Source organism: Gavia stellata, chromosome 4 (assembly GCF_030936135.1).
Source record: "Gavia stellata isolate bGavSte3 chromosome 4, bGavSte3.hap2, whole genome shotgun sequence".
In the NCBI taxonomy this organism is placed as follows: Eukaryota; Metazoa; Chordata; class Aves; order Gaviiformes; family Gaviidae; genus Gavia; species Gavia stellata.
In genome coordinates this window covers 1217262-1236356 of record NC_082597.1, presented here as the reverse complement: position 1 = coordinate 1236356, position 19095 = coordinate 1217262, and the positions used below count along the sequence as shown (strand labels likewise).

The 19095-nt window shown below is 65.2% G+C and overlaps 1 protein-coding gene across 1 annotated transcript in view; it reads right to left on the bottom strand.

Moving 5' to 3' along the window:
• The window catches only part of SND1 (staphylococcal nuclease and tudor domain containing 1), a 137644-nt gene that overhangs the window by 48563 nt on the left and 69986 nt on the right, over positions 1-19095 (bottom strand). The window contains 3 exon segments of the mRNA XM_059816483.1: positions 3444-3585; positions 10978-11050; positions 16435-16545. Coding sequence (XP_059672466.1) covers positions 3444-3585; positions 10978-11050; positions 16435-16545 — 326 coding nt within the window.

Below are 19095 nucleotides of genomic sequence, written 5' to 3'. Positions count from 1 at the left end.
TCTCCCCGGAGAAGAGCTGGGGAGGGGGAGCAGGAGCTGCGTACTCCCCCAGCGCTAAGGGGACCGGGACCGGTTGTTCCGGCACGCTGCGGCTCTGGGATGTGCAAATCAGGATGGTCCTGAGCAATGCAGCGTGCTCCTGAGCGACGCAGGATGACCCTATGAACATGGGGTGGTCCTGTGCAACACGGGATGGTCCTGTGCAATGCAGGATGCTCCGGTGCAATGCAGGATGAATTTGTGCAATGCAGGATGCTCCTGTGCAATGCAGGATGCTCCGGTGCAACATGGGATGAATTTGTGCAATGCAGGATGCTCCTGTGTGATGCAGGATGATCCTGTGCAACGTGGGATGACCCTGCGCAATGCAGAATGACCCTGTGCGACGCAGGATGATCCTGTGCAACGCAGGATGCACCTGTGCAGCACGGGATGATCCTGTGCAGTGCAGAATGATCCTGTGCAATGCAGAACGACCCTGTGCGACGCAGGATGATCCAGTGCAACATGGGATGACCCTGCGCAATGCAGGATGCTCCTGTGTGATGCAGGATGATCCTGTGCAATGCAGAATGATCCTGTGCAATGCAAGATGATCCTGTGCAGCACGGGATGATCCTGTGCAACATAGAGTGATCCTGTGCAACACAGTACAATCCTGTGCAATGCAGAACGATCCTGTGCAACACAGGATGACCCTGTGCAACGCAGGATGATTCCGTGCAATGCAAGATGATCCTGTGCAATGCAGGATGATCCTGTGCAACAGGGGACGAATCTGTGCGATGCAGGATGCTCCTGTGCGATGCAGGATGATCCTGTGCAACATGGGATGACCCTGCGCAATGCAGGATGCTCCTGTGTGATGCAGGATGATCCTGTGCAATGCAGGATGATTCCGTGCAATGCAAGATGATCCTGTGCAGCACGGGATGATCCTGTGCAACATGGGATGCTCCTGTGCAATGCAGGATGCTCCTGTGCGATGCAGGACGATCCTGTGCGATGCAGGGCACTCCCGGAGACGCAGCCACTGCTGCAACGGGATGCAGCTGCATTTCCTGCAGGGCTGCGGCTGCCCAGGGGCACAGCGGTCCCGTGGCACCCGGCACCCCAAAACCTTGGCTCCGGAGCGGGGGCCAGGCTTTGCCGTAGGTGACGAGTCGCCTGCTCGTTATTTCCAGCCCTCTAATTGAGCTGCCCGGCGCCGGGCAGCGCGGAGGTGGCGAAGGAGGCGGCCGGGGTGACTCAGACCATCGCTGCCCGCTGCACCCCACGGGCACCCCGGCCGCAGCGGCACCCCAATCGCTCCAAGGACCCCCCCAAGGGCTCGGGGGACCCCCGGGGCCACCCCAGGCAGCCTGGCCGGGGGGGAGTTTCACCACTTTGGGAACTTTTTGGAGCAAAATCAGCCCCCGGGAGCGGGCGACAGCCAGTCGGTCTCCACAGCAACGGGGATTAAATATAACTTGCAGCGGGCGCGCTCCCCCCGGAGCCATCCATTTCCAGGCCGCCCCAGCGCCCTCCCCTTTAATTTAAAAATTACCCGACTAAGCGGAAAGGCCGAGCCGGAGACTTGCCACGAGCCGCCGCGAGCCACCGTCACCGGCACGGACGGGGGTATTTAACCGCCGGTCCCCGGGGAGGGACAGCGGGAGCCTGTTGGTCCCGCCGTGGGAAGGGGATTCACCGCTGCCGAACCCGCGGAGGTCCCGTGGGACCCGGGGCGCACAGCCCCAGCCCCAGCATCGGCCGCCGGCATCCCGCCGGCGAGGAAAAGGATGGGGCACACCGGGCTGCCGCTGCCGGGAACCGCGACTGCTCCTTCCCCGCTCCCACGGAACAGCCGCTCAAGCACCGGGAGCGAAGCAAATCCCACCCTGGCCAAGCCAAATGTGGGGCTCGAAATTGGAGAGCATCTCCGAGCGGGCCAGTGGGACCCGGGGACGATGCCGGATCCGCCGGGACGGGTGCTGTGCCACCAGCTCCTCTCGCAGGGAGCGCTCGGAGGAGCCGGCAGGATTGTCGCGTACAATCCGCGGCCGAACCCAGCGGCAGCCTTTTAAATCAGAAATATTTAAATATATCTAAATTCCTCCTCCCGAGCACGTGGGAGTTTTATCGCTTCTTAAAATTTTAATGTCTCAGTCGCAGGCAAGGGGGAGTCTCGTTTCCCCGTCTTTTGCAGCTGACTTTAAGAATGGTTAATTATAAATAAGACTGTGGGACTATTTATACGCACAAGCACACAGAGAAGGACAGGTTTAGGACACGCTTCCCACGCGGCAGGAGCCAGCCTGGAGCAGGGCTGGGGATGCTGGTGCTCCGGCTGGCCCCGGCGACGGGCTGTCCCCAGGGGAGAGCATCGCTCCGGGGAGGTTCGGTCACTGGAGGGTGATGGTGGGGGTCACTGGTGGGACTGGGTGTCCCAAAGCCAGGCTGGCCGTGTCCTACAGACCACGAGGAGCAGGCGGGCGGTGCGAGCGGTCCGCCGGCACCCGGAGCTCAGGTGGATGGGGGACAGGCAGGGACGCGCACCTTTGGGTGCAATGGGTGCAAGGGACCGGGGTTTGCTCACCAGAGCGAGCGGGCGAAGAGGCGGGGACCGCGGCGTCGCTCCTGGTCACCCTGGGCCAGCGGTTTGAGCCGCGCTCCGGGAGCATCACCGAGAGCAGGCGCGGTCCTTCCCGCTCCCCAAAGCCCTCGGCGCTCCCCAGCCTGGGTGCCGGCGGCCTTGGGGGACGGCGAAGGGCAGGGCCGGGGCCAGCGGGCGCAGGCAGCGTGGGCAAGGAGCCGCTCCTGTGCCGCACGCTGGCTCCGCGAGCTCACGCGCTGTTCCCCGTCTCTGGGAACAAAGGGGCGGACAACGAATTCCCGGCTCCATGCCGGCCGCCACGCTCCCCACCCAGGATAAATATTCCTTCGGTGGGAGCGGCAAGAGCTGTTGCTTACAGAAACCTCGGTGTTTTTATCCCCATATAAGATCTATTTATACGCTTATTGAATTTTTCATAACCAAGTTGTGAACGATCGGTGTTCAGGGTCATCCTTTCTACACGGTGATTGCCATAGAAACGGGAGCGAGAGATAAGCCGCCCCACATCCTCTCCCATCGAGGGATCCGGCAGCGCCGGTGCACGCTCTACGAGCCAACGCTCTCACCGGCGATGGGTTTCCCCGTCCCGGCGCACTGCTGGGTGACACCCCGGCACCGTCTGCCCGTCCCGCTGCCAGCCGAACCCTCCGGGCAGCTCTGATTAGTGCTCCCCGGCTCAGTCAACCCCCCCAGATCCACCCGTTGGCAGCACCACCATTAACTTCACCCGCTGCCCCATGGGGGTGAGGGAGGACCGTGCCCCCTGCGCGGGGCGAAGACCCCCCCCATCCAGGCAGGCAGCGGCGGGGGCCGGATCCTGCGCCCGGCCGGGGCGGCGGGGGCTCACCTGCGAGCAGGAAGGTGATGAGGCAGGTTTCCTTTGGCATGAAGAGCTTCAGCCGGGAGCCGCTGAAGACGTACTCCACCACGGCCTCGGAGCGGCCGGCGCGCTGCAGGAAGGGCAGGAACTGCTTCGCCTTCTGGGTGTCCTGGGAGGGGGAGAAAAGGGGGGGTCAGGGCGGGGGGCGCAGCGTGCCGGGGGCACCGACCGCCCCCCTCGATGTGCGGGGACCCGCCGAGCACCCCGACGTCCCTCGCGGTGGGGACAGCGGCCGCTCCTTGCCGCGGGCTGGATGCCCGGATCGGCCTCGCCTGCCCGGTGCCGCTGGGGAGGGATGCAGGATGCGGGCGGGGAGCCGACTTCTCCCGGCTCGGGGCGGACGGCGCACCCCACGCCTGCACCCACGTCCCGGGGGCACGCGCTCCGACGGCTCCAGCCTGGGGATGGCTGCCTGGGTGCAGGCAGGAGCAGGCAGGCAGGATCCTGCCCCATCCCTCCCCTCCATAACGGAGCAGCCCGTGCCTCCCCTTTCCCAGGACCCCCCCCAGCCCACCGCCCGCTCCCTTCCCAGCAGCAGGCCACTGCCTATAAATTCAGGCACGGTCATTAATAAAAACTTAACGAGCTGCCAAGTAGCTCGGGAGGCCGGGGCTGGCGGCGGGTGTCGGGGGCCCCCGGCGCAGAGCAGCGCGGGTCCCCCCGGGTGCCCGGCCAGCGGCATCACGCAGCACCGCCAGTGCAGCACCCACACGCCGGCAGACCCGATGCCGAGTGCCGGGGCCGGCTGAAACCCCTCCGTGTGCTGCAGTTGCAGCCGGGGAACCGCAGACCCCAGCGCCCATCTCAGCCCGCCGGCGTGGCGTCCGGCTTCGGCGCAGCGACCTTGGCCGGCACCTCTGCGTGCCGCCTGTGCCGGAGGCAAGAGGCTCCGTGTTGCAAGCTCCCCATTTATTTACCCAAGGAAAAAAAACAAGCAGCTCCCAAAATAAAAGGCAGCCAGGTGGCTTTTTATCTCACTCAGGCCTTAATTTAGAAAAATGAGCTGCAGAGGAGAGAAGGGAGCGTGCCACGGCCAAAACCAGGCGGGTTTTTCGGTAGGACCTGGCGCCGGCGCTCCCAGGCGGGGATGGAGGCAGGACCAGGTCCACGGCCGGGGTCGGAGCGGGGCTTAATAACTTTTATTAAGCCAAATGCAAGCCGCCAGCGTTGGAAAGGCAGTGGCGTGGGGAGGGAAGGGGCTCGGCCGGGGAAGGCGGCGAGCGGAGGCGGCTGTGAACCTCCGGAGCAGAGGCTGGGAGCCAGGGCGGGAGGGGCAAGGCGCTGGCATCGGCTGCCGGAGGAGACGGAGCTGCTTCCAGAGCAGGCTGTAAGATGGCAGCGGCCTCTCCGGGGATGGGGGAGCTGCGCACGAGCACGGGGAGCCAAAGGAGCCGGAGCCGCGCAGCTCTGCCCGCAGCTCTGCCCGCAGCTCTGCCGGCGGCTCCGGCAGGTATCAGTGCTGGCAGCGCGAGCAGCTCGCGGAACGGCAAGAGCAAGGGGGCCGGCGTTTGCCTGCCTCCCCATTTTAAACCACTTCGGTGCAGCGGACCCGAAGCCGCCGGCTGCGTGGAGCTGGCCCGTGCCGTGGCGGCAGCCCCGGGTGCTGCCGGTCTGCAACCTGGAGCCGCCCTGCGCATCGAGCGGGCGCAGATCTCAGTGGTCCCCAAGTGCCAGAGCTGCCATCCTCCAGCTTCGGCACAGGCAAGGTCACCGTCACCTGCCACACCGGTGCTTTGGCACCTTTCTCCCAGCACCTGGGGGATGCCGCAAGGCTCGGGGCGGCAGCGCGGCCACGTGCCGATGCTCGAGCAGCACCTTGGTGCCGACGTCCCAGCTCCCTTCGCTGCAGGCACCCACCCCGTCCAGCCGCGAAGGGGTCCCAGGCAAACCCACCCCCTCCAGCACCCCAGCCGGGGCAGGGCTGGCAGACAAAGCCCCCCCCCCCGAAATCCCGCTGCATCGCTCGCCACCACGCTCGCCGCCGATCGCTCGCCGCCACGTGCTCTGCGTGCACGGAACGCGCCCGGGGAGGTTTTTTTAGCAGATGTGCAGTCAAGAAGTTAATACAACACATGTAAGTGCAATCTGCACGCAAAGAAAAACCGCACTACCCGACGTTAACCGCTTAGGTCTAACATATGCAAATCTAAAATGGGAGCCGCTAATGAAGGCTACTAATTAGTGGTAATCACTGTACAGTCACGATTTGATTAGCTTAAGTTAAAAAAAAAAAGAGCTGCAAGAAGGAGCCCACCGTGGGGTGGGCTTCCCTGCTCCGGCTGCCACCAGCGCCGAAAGGAGGCGGCGGCGTTGGAACGTGCCGGAGAACGACCTTAAAAACCCACCGGGATTTGCACGACGCCAAGCAGCAAGAGGGGCAAGAGAAGTGCCAGCGCCCATCGGGACGGTGGAATAATAAGCGGAGAGCGGTGATTCCCGCACGGCGAGGCGCGCCGGCAGCCCGGCACGGCGGGGACGGATTCCCACTGGGTCCCCGACGTCCCCGTTAGGGCGGGTTTATTCGGGGCTTTGGGCGTTAAGGCGGAGGGGAGCCGCGCTGCTGGGAGGATGCTCCGGGCTGCTTTCTTGCAGCCTTGCCTGCCAAAGCACCCGTGCTCCTGGGTGTGGGTGATGCCACCTCCACCACACAGGCTCCTGCTCGCCGCGGGTGCCGGGAAAAGCTGGACGTGACGCAGGGGCTGGGGGTTTGACCCAGCACACACGGTCCCCTTGGATCCTCCCGAAAACGGGGCTGCGCTGGCCTCTGCCCAACAGCTCCCCAGGGCACGGCCTCGCCGCCACCACCGGGGCTGACCCAGACCCCACCGAGGGTGATCGGTGGCCGCCCCGCGGTGCACGGCCAGGGGACGGTGCCCGCCGAAACGGAGACCGTGGGAGCAGGGAGAGGTGGGGCTCAGGCGCTGGGCTGCAGCGTTTAACGCTGGGGATGCAGGACCCCCAAGTGCATCCTTCACCCCCACTGAGGGGCTTCCCCTCCAGCCGTCCCCACCGACCGGAGCAGCGGGACATGCGGCAGCACCAATGCTCACCACGGAGCCGGTCCTGTCCCTGTCCCCGTCCCCGCGTAGACCTCGTGGCTGCTTCGCAGCGGCCGAAACTCCCGCATCTCTCCCCGGCAGCGGTAAGCGCCGTGCTGCAGCCCCATCCCGAGCCCAGCCGGTTGGGCTCCCCTGGGATGGCACGTGTCTGGCATCGCCCGCCGAGGCGCCGGGGCTGCGGTGCCGAGCAGCCGGCGGGACGAGGAAAGAGCAGGGGTAGCAGATGTCGGCAGAGGAGATGGCTGTGCCGACGCCGGGAGCGATTTCCGGGAGTGAATTTTGGGAGCGCTCGGGGCGGCTCTGGCTCCCTGGCACAGGTCTGAGCCGTCGTGCCAGCCCGGCACACGGGTGCATGACTACGCGATGGGTGGCCTTAGGGACGGGTGGCAGCTGGTGCGGAGAGCTCGCAGCCGCCCAGATAAGCCGGCACTGCCGCCACGTCCAGCCTTTGGCTTCGTGCTGAAGGACACGCGCGGATGCCCTTCACTGCCAGGGCCGGCTCCTGCTCCGGAGGGCTCTGCGGTGGGAGGAATGAGCCGATCATCCCGCACCGCCATCCCCAGCTCCGGCAGGGACCCAGCGGGTGCCTCGGGGACAGCCAGACACAGGCGCTGTGGTTCAGAGGGGACGGAGACGAGGAGCTGCCGGACCTGCTTCCCCTGGATCTGCTCTCCAGGGCCGGCGACCCCACGCTCCTCCGGCTCGGCACAGGACGGCGAAGGGCCAACCGCCCCAGAGCAGCCTGGGACAGGCAAACATTCCCCAACCCGCACCGATCCCGCTGCAGGAGCCGGTCCGGCAGCCTCCGGAGGGGCCACGGCACCGGGAGCGCGGCTGAGCACCGGGTCTGCGGTGGGTTCGTGCAGGAGCGGGTCCCGGCTCGGGATGCTCCCAGCCCTGGCGTATCCCGGCGAGGGGACGCCATCGGACGTGCCTGCACGGAGACGTGGTGACAGAGGCTCTCGGATCTGCCGGACGCACGGGAGCACGTGCCGGCGGCTGGGAGGCATCACCGGATAAATTCAGACGGGGAAGAGAAGCGGGGGGTCTCCGCCGCGCTGGCGTCTCCCCCTCCCCGTCCCGGCTGCGCCGAGCCTCGGCTCCCACCTTCAGCGCTGCCCAGGGCCGGGCAGGATCCGATCCCTGCCACCGAGCTGGCAGCTCCGGCTCCTTTCACTGTCCCTGGGGAGAAAGAGGCGATTCCAGGGCACCCCCCACCCCCCCACACTTCATCCAGCCACCTCGGGGAGGGGGCAAACCCCCCGGCACCCCCATCCCGCGCCTTTTCGGGGCCCCCCAATTCACGACGGACCGAGGCGTCCCACCGGGGTGCTGCCGGCTCTGCCCGCCCCGCTCCCTGCCTGCACCTCCCGCCCAGGTAGCATCAACCCCCTTACTATTATTTTAACATTTCCAGCGTTTAATTAGCTGGGAATTGAAGGGAAATTATGCATAAATACAGCGAGGAAAAGAAATATCATCCTAACTCCACTTTTATCTGAAGCTCTGCCAATTATGCAAAATTATTCAAGGACTCTTCACAAGGACAGGAGGCTTTCGGGCGGCCGGGCTGCCGCGCGCTTGCACGGGAGAAGCGAGCCAGCGCCGATTTCTATTGCTCTTTGCTTTTTCTCTATTTTTTGGGGAGGATTTTTCTTGCCTGCAGCATCGCAGGTCCACGAGGAGGGATGCTGCTTGCCTTTGCAGCTGCGGGCAGGTGGGGAATGCCTGCCTGTGGGAAGGGCGAGGATGGGGATGGGGATGGGATTGGGGAGGGCTCGGGATGTTGGAGAGGAGTGGGATGCTCCTGGGATGCCCTGGCATCCTCCGGCCCAGCGCACAAAAGGGCAGCAGCCATCGGATAGCCCACACCACAGGGAAGTGGCATTTCCCAGCACGAGCCAGCACAGGAGGACAGGAGGCTGCGCCGGAGCCGGGAAAACCGGGCTGAATCCTGCGTTTCAGCTAATTCACTGGCTTTTGCATCCCGGTCGCCGAGCCAGCCGGGATGCTCGGGAATGGGGAGGCAGTGTAAGGCAGAGCTGGGGACTGGCAGCTTGACAGGGTGGGGACAGAGGTGATGACCCAGGGACAAGGACACAGTGATGGTGTCACGCCGGTGGACAGCACAGGTTGACATCCATGGGCGAGGGATGCGCCGAAGCCACCCCATGGGATGCACCGGCACGGGTCAGGGTTGGGGGCCGAGGCGTGGGTGGCACCGAGGGTCCTGTGCCCGCCACGTCACCGCGACCTGAAAGGCGAAACAGCCCAAAAGCCCGTGTTTTCCCGATGCCGTTTCCCCACGGAGTGCCGCAGCAAGGGGAGATGCCACGCCGGGGAAGGGCAGCGGGCACAGCCAGGCAAAACCGCAGGAGCATTGCCTACGGAAGAGCCCGGGGACAGGGCTGTCTCCAGCAGACGAGGGACCCAGAGCAATGGCACAGGAGCCAATCCATCACTAGTGCCGTGCCAGCGCCGATGCCCCTTTGCCGGAGTGACGCGGAGCTCAGCAGCGATGCCGCCTGCTCTCCGCCGGGCAAACCGGTGCCGCAGCTGGCTGCGCACAGGGGGACCGAGCCCGCTGCCTTGGATGCTGCCCAGCTGCGGAGCGGAAGAGCTGCCGTTCCTCCTCCGCCGGCACGCACCATGCCTGGCCTCAGCCGAAACCGCTGTAGGGGTCCTGTGCGATGGCGCAGCACCGGTCTCGGACATCCCGCTGCGGCACCCGGGGCCGACCGCGCCTTGACAGGCTCCCACGCCCCGGGGGGCCGGGGCTGAGCGCTGCTGCTGCACGCATGGCACCAAGCGGGTTTGGCAGCGGCACAGGGGCTGTGGGGCCACGGCTGGGAGGGGACGGACGGAGACCGTGCCACGTCACGCACAGCCACCTCTGCCCGGTGGCTCTCTGCCTCTGCATCGCCATCAAGCTCTGCAGTTGGGGTCACCTGCACCCCAATATATCGCCTTGCCTCAGCCCTGCCTGGCTCCTGCCTCCCATCCCGGCGCAAAGCCGGAGAGGCTCCAGTTTGGTGCCGGGGAGCCGGGAGGGACAGCAGAGCCCGGGGGATCACCACGCGCACCCTCCCGCCGCCCCGAACCCCGCGGGACCCCGGTGCTCGCCGACCCCGGCGCGTGCCCGTGCCGCGGGAGGAACACGCTGACGCTAATTCACACTGAAATATTTTGGCAGTGGTAAAGCACCCGCTGTCAGTCCGGCGCGCGCCCGCATTCATCACGCCGCACAACTGCTGACACGCGGCTAACTAAGGCCGGGATCAATTTACAGAAAACTATTAAAGATTAAAAACGATTAACAAATCTTCATAAAAGCCGTGATGTAACAGCCTAATTTTGTTTGCGGGGGCCCTCTCCCTCCCATCCGGCTCCAACCCTTTTGCTGGCTGCCCTGATTGAGTTACGGGGGCTCCTAACGATCCCGGCGGCAGCACGGCTCCGGCGCGGGGACCTTGCCGGGACAGGGGCCGGGGGGCTCGGAGCAGGGACCTCCCCGCATCCCACCACCGCCGGTTTGTCTCGCTTTTCGCGGGCAATCGCACCAGTGTCTGTTTTTTAAAAGGCAGCCGAGCCCCGGGGAGGCGGCAGCTCTGCCGCGGGGGTGTCCCCAGGAGCGGGTGCCAGCACGGGCAGCACCCTGCCCTGTGCCCCGTCCGGTGGGGACCCCACGAGGATGAGAAATCTCCATCTCCTACGAGCAGTGGACACCCCAGCGATTAAAAGCAGGGCAGGAGGCTTGTGCGGGCAGGAATTGGGGTACCCAGGACAGCGCAGGAATTGGGGTGCCCAGGACAGCGCAGGAATTGGGGTGCCCAGGACAGTGCAGGAATTGGGGTGCCCAGGACAGAGCTCCGTCCCCCCGAGGGGACGAAGGACCTTCTCGAGAGCCAGGGCACCAAACCCAGGATGGAGGCATGGACACAGCCCCCCTCTGCCGCTTTATGAACGGATCCGGCACGGTCGCGGGAGCGCCGCACGGCAAAACCCTGCGGCACCGCAGGGTCCCCTTCGTCACCGACGCTCATGGTGACGCCAGCACGGGGCACGCGGTGAGACCTCCCCACTGCCCCCCGGAGAAGAGAAACCCCCAGGAGAAATCTCATTTCACCCTTTTGGGGTGCGCCGGGGGTGACAAATAGCTTCTGCAGTGGCACTTGGGGGGTCACCAGCCCCGGTGGAGGAGGACGGGCTGCCCTACACCCAGCTGGGTGTCGCGGCTGCTCCGGCAGAGCCGGCGGGCAGGGGCCATGCCTGCCAGATTCCCACACATCCCGCAGGCAACGAGCGGGACCACGGGCCGTGCAGGAGCACCGGCACCCGGCACCTCTCCGGCTCTGCTCCACATGCCCCATCCCGGCAAACAACCTCACACGTGGCACAGCCGGCGCAGCCACTCCCCACGCTGCGCGCTGGAAGGTCCTTACCCCGGAGATGTCGGCCACCCGGTGAATCGGCACCTCCTTCTTGCTGTGCAGCCCTTTGCCGTTCTTGATAGCCCTGCAAAAGAGAGGTGGCACGAGCCGTCAGCGCCCGCCGCGGCGGCTGGAAGGGCTGGCATTGCCCCCCGCGCCCAGCCGGGGCGAGAGCGGGCGGCTCGTTTGCCCGCTAATCCCAATTACCGGCCTTCGGCGGCTCACCTGAGCTTGGCACGTACCTGATCAGAGGGACCACTCGTCCCCGTTACCAAATTAAATTGCTTTGTTCCCCGCACAAAGGGAGGGATCAACAGGAAGGCGAGTGCCCCGGCAAGACGCAAAATTAATACCTGTTTCTTTCAGCGCTTAATCACATGAAGCATTTTAAATGCAAAATACGCCGCGAAGGCTCCAATTCTAATGGAAATAAGTTCCTTCCAGGTTAAAATAATATAGAGACGATAAGGAGCCCGAATGAAGCGCTACCACACGTGGAAGGCACTTCACGGCTGAAAAACAAGCGGGTGCCCCCAAACCTGATGCTGGACCCGGTTCTGGTGCCGAGCCAGCTTGGATGCCGGCTGCCGCGCCGGCTCTGCCCGGGGAAGAGGGTGCAGCACCGGGATGGGAGCGACCTCCGGACCCGGCCACGGAGGGGGTTAGTGCCACCGCTCTCTGGCAGAGCCCCGGCTCCTCACCCCCCGGCACCCGGGGTGCACCCGCGGCACAAGCGGCACGGCCAGAACGGGGGTGAGCGCTGCCCCGGCATCGGGCTTGTCGCCTGGGTGGGTGGAGGGCGAGGGCGGCCGCACCGGCGACCCGGCAGCGGATTTATTTGGTTTTCATGCAGTTCACGGCCGAGCTGGCTTATTGCCGGGCGCGGGAGGGAGCGGAGGCGGCGGCGGGTGAAAGGGCAGCACACATTCATTAAAGCTCCTTCCCCTGACAGCTTTGTCCTTTTCCAGCTTCCAAAGGCCAAGCTTATTTTCCAGGTGTTACCGGTGCGGAGCAGAAGCGAGCGGGGAGCTGCTGCCCGCTGCCGCCCTGCCCGTGCCGCGCCGAGGGTGAGCATGCTTGGCACAGCCGGGGCGAGCTCCCGCGGCTGCCGGTGATCCCGCTGCTCGGCGGTTTTGGGGTTGGGTGGGTTTTTTTTTCGCCCGTCAGCAGCAGGGTGGGAAATGCAGCAGTTCAAGCGAGGTTGGAAACCAGGTCCCTGCCCTGCATCTCCCGGAGGATGCTGCGCCCACGACTCGGGTTTGCCAGCGCCCGCAGCTGCGCCGGGCGGAGCCTTCGGCTCATCCCAAGGGATGCCCCGAGCCAGGGACTTCCCCAGCAAAGCCAGCCCTGGGTTATCAGCACTGGTCCCGTGTCCCCAGGGACGTCCCTCTGCAACACGGGAGGGCGGGCGGCAGGAGTTCAACCTCCTCTCGCCACCGTTCGTCCCCACGCTACGAGATGCTCCTGTAACTGAAGTGACAAGCCGCTGCGCCCCGCGGTCCCCCAAATTCACCACTTTCCCGCGGGCACAGCCCGGGCTGCCGGTCTTCGGGCTCCGGCAGCAGGCTGGAAAGGAAAGCTCCTCATTTTTCAAGGCTACCTAATAGCTGCTCCCAGGTAAGAGGCAGGAATTTGTTCAGAGTGGACCGTGATGATAATAAAAATACAAGGGGAAAAACTCAAAGCCCCTACCGAGGCTTTGTACAGCAATCAATTTGCTGAGCTGGATCATTCGAGGAGCTGTCTGGAAGAAGCCAACCTGTTAAATCAGCAAAAGGATTTCTTCTTTCTCCCTCGCCCTCCCTTGAGACACCCCTCCTCGCTCAGCGCTGCACCCAGGGATAAGTGGCTTGGCCAGAAATAGCTTTTGTTTTTCAGGAAAACAGCTCCTTCCCCCGATTAAAAAGACGAACGAGCGCTGTAACGCCCGGCAGGCTGCGAGCCAGAGCCAGGGCAGGCAGGGACGCTCATCCCTGTGCCGCATCGGGGCAGGGACGCTCATCCCTGTGCCGCATCGGCACAGGGACGCGGGCGGTGTGACCGTCCCTCCCGGGACCAGGTCGCCCCGTGCAGAAGCTCCGTGTCTCCGCAGTCACCCCCGCCAGCTCCAGAGCTTCCCCTCCTTGCCGCAGGGTTTGCGACGGGGCGGGTAGGAGAAGGCACCGTGCGCTGCGAGGCTGGGGCAGGCAGGGACGCCGGCGGAGCCCAGGGCTGAAGGCTCACAGGGCGGCACGGCATCGGGAGCCCTGGAGCAGCCCCTTGCCGGAAAGCAAGGCTGGGGGATGCAGGGAGGGCACACAGCTGCTCCAGGAAAACCTGGTGGGATGGGAAAAGTAATCACCCCCTTTCTAAAATACCCCACGGGGCAGCTCGGTCCCAGGAGATCTGACTCCGGCCTTTGCTAAGAGCCGGGAAGGTGAAAGGGATTTGCAAACCCAAACTGCTCCAAGCCCCCCTCCACCGAGAGCTCCAGGCCCTGCACCCCGATCTCACCCCAAACCTCCCGTTCCCCTCGGGAGCCTGTTTCTGCCCCCCTCATCACCCCTGAGCTGCCAGATCCTCTGCCCGGTGGGAGGCAGCCAGCCCCGTGCCGGCACAACCACCGAACCGGGGTCTGCCACGGCTAACGGCACGGATGAGACACCTCCGCTGCCGGCACGACCCTCTCCACCGCGGGCAAGGGCGGCAGCACTCGGGGCTGAACTGCAGCCCTGCGCCTTGGGAGCAAGCGGGGACATCCGAGCATCCCGATATTGGGGACATCCGAGCATCCCGATATTGGGGAGATCCGAGCATCCCGATATTCAGGACATCTGAGCTCGAACCCCGCTCCCACGCCCAAAGCATGGCTGCAGGCTCCATCCGTCACATCCAACCCCGTGTATCCCGGTGCCGAGCTGGAGGATCGCCCACGCCACCGGAGCGTTCTGGGATGCTGATTTAATGCCAGGCACATCCGCTTTCTAAAAGGCACATCCCCGTCGCTCGGCAATGAGGCCCCAAGCAATCTGCCGGCCGCCGATCCCACGCTGCGCGGGGCCGGGGAGGGGGGAAAGGGAGCGCGAGAGCCCATTTATCAACCGTCCCCCTCAAAAGCGAGATGCTTGCGGTAAAACTGAGCGCAGTCTTGCACGGCGGGCTGGCAGAAACCGTGCCGCAACCCCCTCAAAGCTGCTCTCCGCTGCTGTCGGCACTGCGCCGTCAGCTGCTGCCAAAGTTGCTGCCGAGGAGGAGCTGAAATCCCACCGCCCCGCTGGGCCCGGCTGTGCCGCCGGTGCAGCCGGAGCGGGGCCAGCGCCCGCGTGGGCACGGGAGCGGTGGTGGCGGTGGGGACCGCAGGGTGGGTGGCAGCTCAGCTGGAGGAGAGCGGAGCCGGGAGAGGAAAGGGGCACCCACTGCCCTTCCCCGTGCAGCCATCGGGGAGGCCGGGCTGAGGGACGAGGACGCGGGGACACGCGGGGTGCAGCCAGCTCCGGGCTGGGCTCCCCGCAGAGCAGCAAGGCTCGGGCACAGCTCCCTGCGCGGAGACGAGGGGCAGGGATCCGGCGCTGGCGCAGCGGGCACGGGGCTGCAAGGGGGGTTGAATGATGTGATCACCTCCTGCAGGGAGCTGGACCGTGCACAGCTGGACCGTGCATGCCTGGGCCATGCACAGCTGGACCGTGCACACCTGGATCACACGTGCCTAGACTGTGCACACCTGGATCACATGTGCCCAAGCCATGCACAGCTGGACTGTGCATGCCTGGATCACACGTGCCTGGACTGTGCACAGCTGGACCGTGCATGCCTGGACCACGCACAGCTGGACTGTGCATGCCTGGATCACATGTGCCTGGGCCATGCACAGCTGGACCATGCACACCTGGATCACATGTGCCTGGGTCATGCACAGCTGGACCGTGCATGCCTGGACCATGCACAGCTGGACTGTGCACACCTGGATCACATGTGCCCGGGCCATGCACAGCTGGACCATGCATGCCTGGACCATGCACAGCTGGACCATGCACACCTGGATCACACGTGCCTGGACTGTGCACAGTTGGACCGTGCACGCCTGGATCACGTGTGCCTGGGTCATGCACAGCTGGACTGGCCACACCTGGAACATGCACAGCTGGACCGTGCATGCCTGGACCATGCACAGCTGGACTGTGCACGCCTGGACCATACACAGCTGGACCGTGCATGCCTGGACCATGCACAGCTGGACCATGCACACCTGGATCACACGTGCCTGGACTGTGCACAGCTGGACCATGCATGCCTGGATCATGCACAGCTGGACTGGCCACACCTGGAACATGCACAGCTGGACTGTGCATGCCTGGATCACACGTGCCTGGGCCATGCACAGCTGGACTGTGCACGCCTGGACCATGCACAGCTGGACCATGCTCGCCTGGACCCTGCAACCTCAACCGTGCACACCTAGAGCACGCACATCTGGAGCACACACATCTGGAGCACGCACCCCAGGACAGCGACTCGGGAAGACGGGCGCTGCCCGGGGAAGGCAACGCTTCGCGCTTCCTTTCCCACCCCAGCGACGTACAAGCACCGGCCGGCTGCGGGGCACCGACACAACCCGCCCGGGCGCATCCCTGCCCGCACGTGAGGTGCAGGCAGGCGGCAGAGCCGGCAGGGCCGCCCGGTCAGGCAGAAAACGCAGCCCTTTCCGCTCCTCCCGGCTGGCAGAGGAGAAGGCAGGCAGCGCGTCCCTGCCTGCATCAGCGTTTCTGCCGCCTCCGCCGAGGACACGGCGCGGGGAAGCATCCACCCGCATTTTTCTCACCACGATAACCTCAACCTAATTACAGGAGGCCAGAATGTGTCTCAAGTCCTTCGGATCGGCTCGGACGTCACAGGGTTTAAATGCAATTACTTCTCCGGCAGACAGGCCGGGGCAGGAAGGCTGCGGCAGCGCTTTGCCGGGCTCGCCGCCCCAAGGAGCGGAGCGGGGCCCTTTGAACCCCGGCATGATGCACGCAATGGGCCGTGAGACTCCGAACAACCTCCCAGGCGTTTTGCAAATGTTATCTGCCTTCAGTTGCCTACCGGCAGCTCCGGCATTAACATGGAGAACCCGCCACGCAGCGCGATGTTTCCCACTGACTCACGGCGCGCCTGGCCCTCCGCCAGCGCCGAGCCAGTCTGCGGCACCAGCGCCGCGCCGGCAGCGCGGAGGAGGTCGGGGAGCGGGGGGGCACACGCAGCCGGGTCCTGCTCGGGGAGGGATTTTGGCTGTTGAGGGGTCGGGAGGGGAGATCTTGCACAGCCTGGACTGCCTGCGGAGGGGAAAGGACGCCCACCGCGGCCACCCCGAGCAGCGGGGACAGACGGATGGATGGGGACGCTGCGGGGATGGGATGGGGTGCAGCTCTGCACCTCCCTGTGAGACACCCCGAGAGGCAGCGCCGGCACCCCGCGGCTGGGGGAGCACCGCCACCCCGGCACGGCACTCACCGAGCCTCCGCAGCCAAGAGCTCGTCGTAGTGCGAGGATCTTTGGTCGTCGTCTTGCCGGTAGCGGATGACGGTGGCCAGGCCCTTGCTCACCAGCGCTTCGGCGATGTTGCTGCAAGAGGGAAGAACAGGGGGCTCAGCACCGGCTTGGGGGGGGGCGAAGGGGCCCATCTCCCCCGGCACCCACCGCGGCCGGACCCCGTGCATCACGCCGGTCCCTGTCACCGGAGGGAGACCCCCACCCCGTTTCACGCCGCTGGCCCAGGGAAGGTGCTTGGAGCAACGGCTCACAATTAACGGGGACTTCTGGGCACGGCCGAGGGGTCCCCGCCTGAGCGTGCAGGAGCCGGGCTGCCACGGCGGGGGATCTCCCGGCAGCACCCCAAAAACCCCGCTCCACCCCCCAAAACCAGAGGGGTCAGTGCCCCCGGGGCCGTGGGAACCTCCTCCTTGATTTGACCTTCCTATTGCTTTTTTTCTCCCTGCCATCCCCTCCTGGGAGAGGGGAGGTCGGCGCTGGCCGGGCTCGGGGGCCGGCTGCCAACGGGCGCCGCGTGCCGAGGCGGCGCGGGAAATTGGCTGCCATTACACTCTGCTGCTTTAAACAAATTCATAAATTCTACTTCACTGAGCGCATCTGTAATTCTCCTCCAATTACACATGCAGGGCATGGACGGCTAATTCACTATTTAAAAAAATAAAACCATATATATATATAAATGCATAGGGGGGAGTCTGATTCATTCGCAAAACCCGGGAGCACCCCCTGCTACAGAGGGGGAAGGGCAGAGCCATCACCGGGAGCTGAAAATAGGTCTCGCCTCGGAGCAGGGGGGAAAAAAAAATAAGGATTCGTAAACGAGGAAATAAGCTGCAGCAGGAGGCAGCTGCAGAGGTAGCGCTCGAAATGCCAAGCAACCAGGAATAAGCACCTACAGCTATTTCGGGCACGAACAGGAGGCTGTGCCGGGGCGGGGGGGAGGCCGGCGCAGGGCTGGTGGCCCCCGTGGTGTCCCAGCGGCCCCCCGACACCGCCGTCTGCCCCGACGGCGGACGTCAAGGTTTGGGGCTGGGCATGAGGCTTCGTCCCCGGGTGCCCAGCGCCTCGGGGAGCAGCGGGGCACAGCCCGATGGCAAGGGGCCAGAGGTGACCCCGTTAGGGACGAGCTGCGGGGACGCCAGCCCTGGTCCCCTGTGACACTATGGGGACTAAGGGGGTGACTGGGAGGCGAGAGGCAGCAGCACCCCAGAGATGTGCAGATCTGCAAGAGGTGTCCGGTGGGCTCCTGCCCGCCAACGGGTGCTGGTAGATCCAGACCTTCCCAGCAGCTCGGTGCCAGCCCGGCTCTGCCGGTGGGGACGACGTGCCCCGGCTCCCCCGTGCCGGGACGAGCAGCCGAGGTTGCTGCCGGAGGGAGCCCCGCAGGCGGGCTCCGGTTGGGACGGAGTTTGTACGCGGCCACCCGCGGCCAAGCCAGAGCGGCGAGGAGCTGCAGGACATGCGGGGCAGCCGCAGCCCCTCTCAGCCACGCTTCCCGCTCGCCATCGTGCCTCTGCGCCGTCCCACGGCCGCCAGCATCACTCGGAGCACGAGCGGGGGACACGCGTCACCAGGAGACTTGTACCCAACACACACCGGGGGAGACGCCCGAGAGAACCTGAGACCAGAGACTCTGGTGATGGGCACGCTGGGCAGAGCTGCCCACCCGGCCCCTGCTCGGCAGGTACTGCGCCCCGAATTGCCGCCTCCGTCCCCGTGTCGGGGAGCTGCCGCTGCATCCCCCGAGCCGCACATCGGCGGCACATCCCCAACCTGACCCACCACGGGGACAAGCCCCAAACGGTAATCGCCACCAGCCCCGGGCAGGATGGCTCCTTCCCCTACGGTCACATCCCACCCAAGCACGGGCACCCCTTCGCGTCCCACGTCCCCACCCCGGGGCTCGGGAGCAGGCGGCGGCTCTCCAGCCCTGAGGGGACTTCCAGGCTCACGCAAAGCCCAGCTGGATTTGGGCTGGGGGTCCCATCAGCCCAGTTTGCACCCAGCTCGACCCACCCTGCAGCTCCATCCCCACCCATCGCCCCAGCCCCATTTTGGGGAAGCGAGGGGCAGGATCTGGAAAGAGCGAAGGAGATTAAAACCCGCCGCGGAAAGCATCAGGAAACAACTGTGCTAGCGAGCGCTCCGTCTGCTCGCTAAACAGACAATTTTATTCTGCCCCCAGCACTCGTGAAGTCTTGTAATCTTGTTGCCACCTCTGTTTGATGGCTTCATTTATTCAGCAATATCACGGTTATGGCTTTTTAGAAGACAAGCAAAATTGCCAGCGTTGGCTCCCACCGCGCCGTCGGGTCCTAAAGGAGCCGGGACGGATTGCGGCCGCGCACGGGGAGGGCGGCTGCGCTCCCCCCGGCTTTACGGTCCCCAACGGGCTCTGCAAGAGGGGACGGAGGCACCCGTCGCGACCGCTGATTTGGACCCAAAAGCTGCCGGTTCCGGTTGCTGCCCCTCCCGAGCATCAGCCGCGGTGCAGGAGGTGCCCATCCGGGGGGACCCCTCCTCGGTGCCTGCATCGCCCCCCCCGGGGAGCTGCATTCCCACCGCGGGGCCACCGAGCCTCCGCTCCCGCTCTGCCGCAGCCCGGCCGCAATTAAGGTTTTG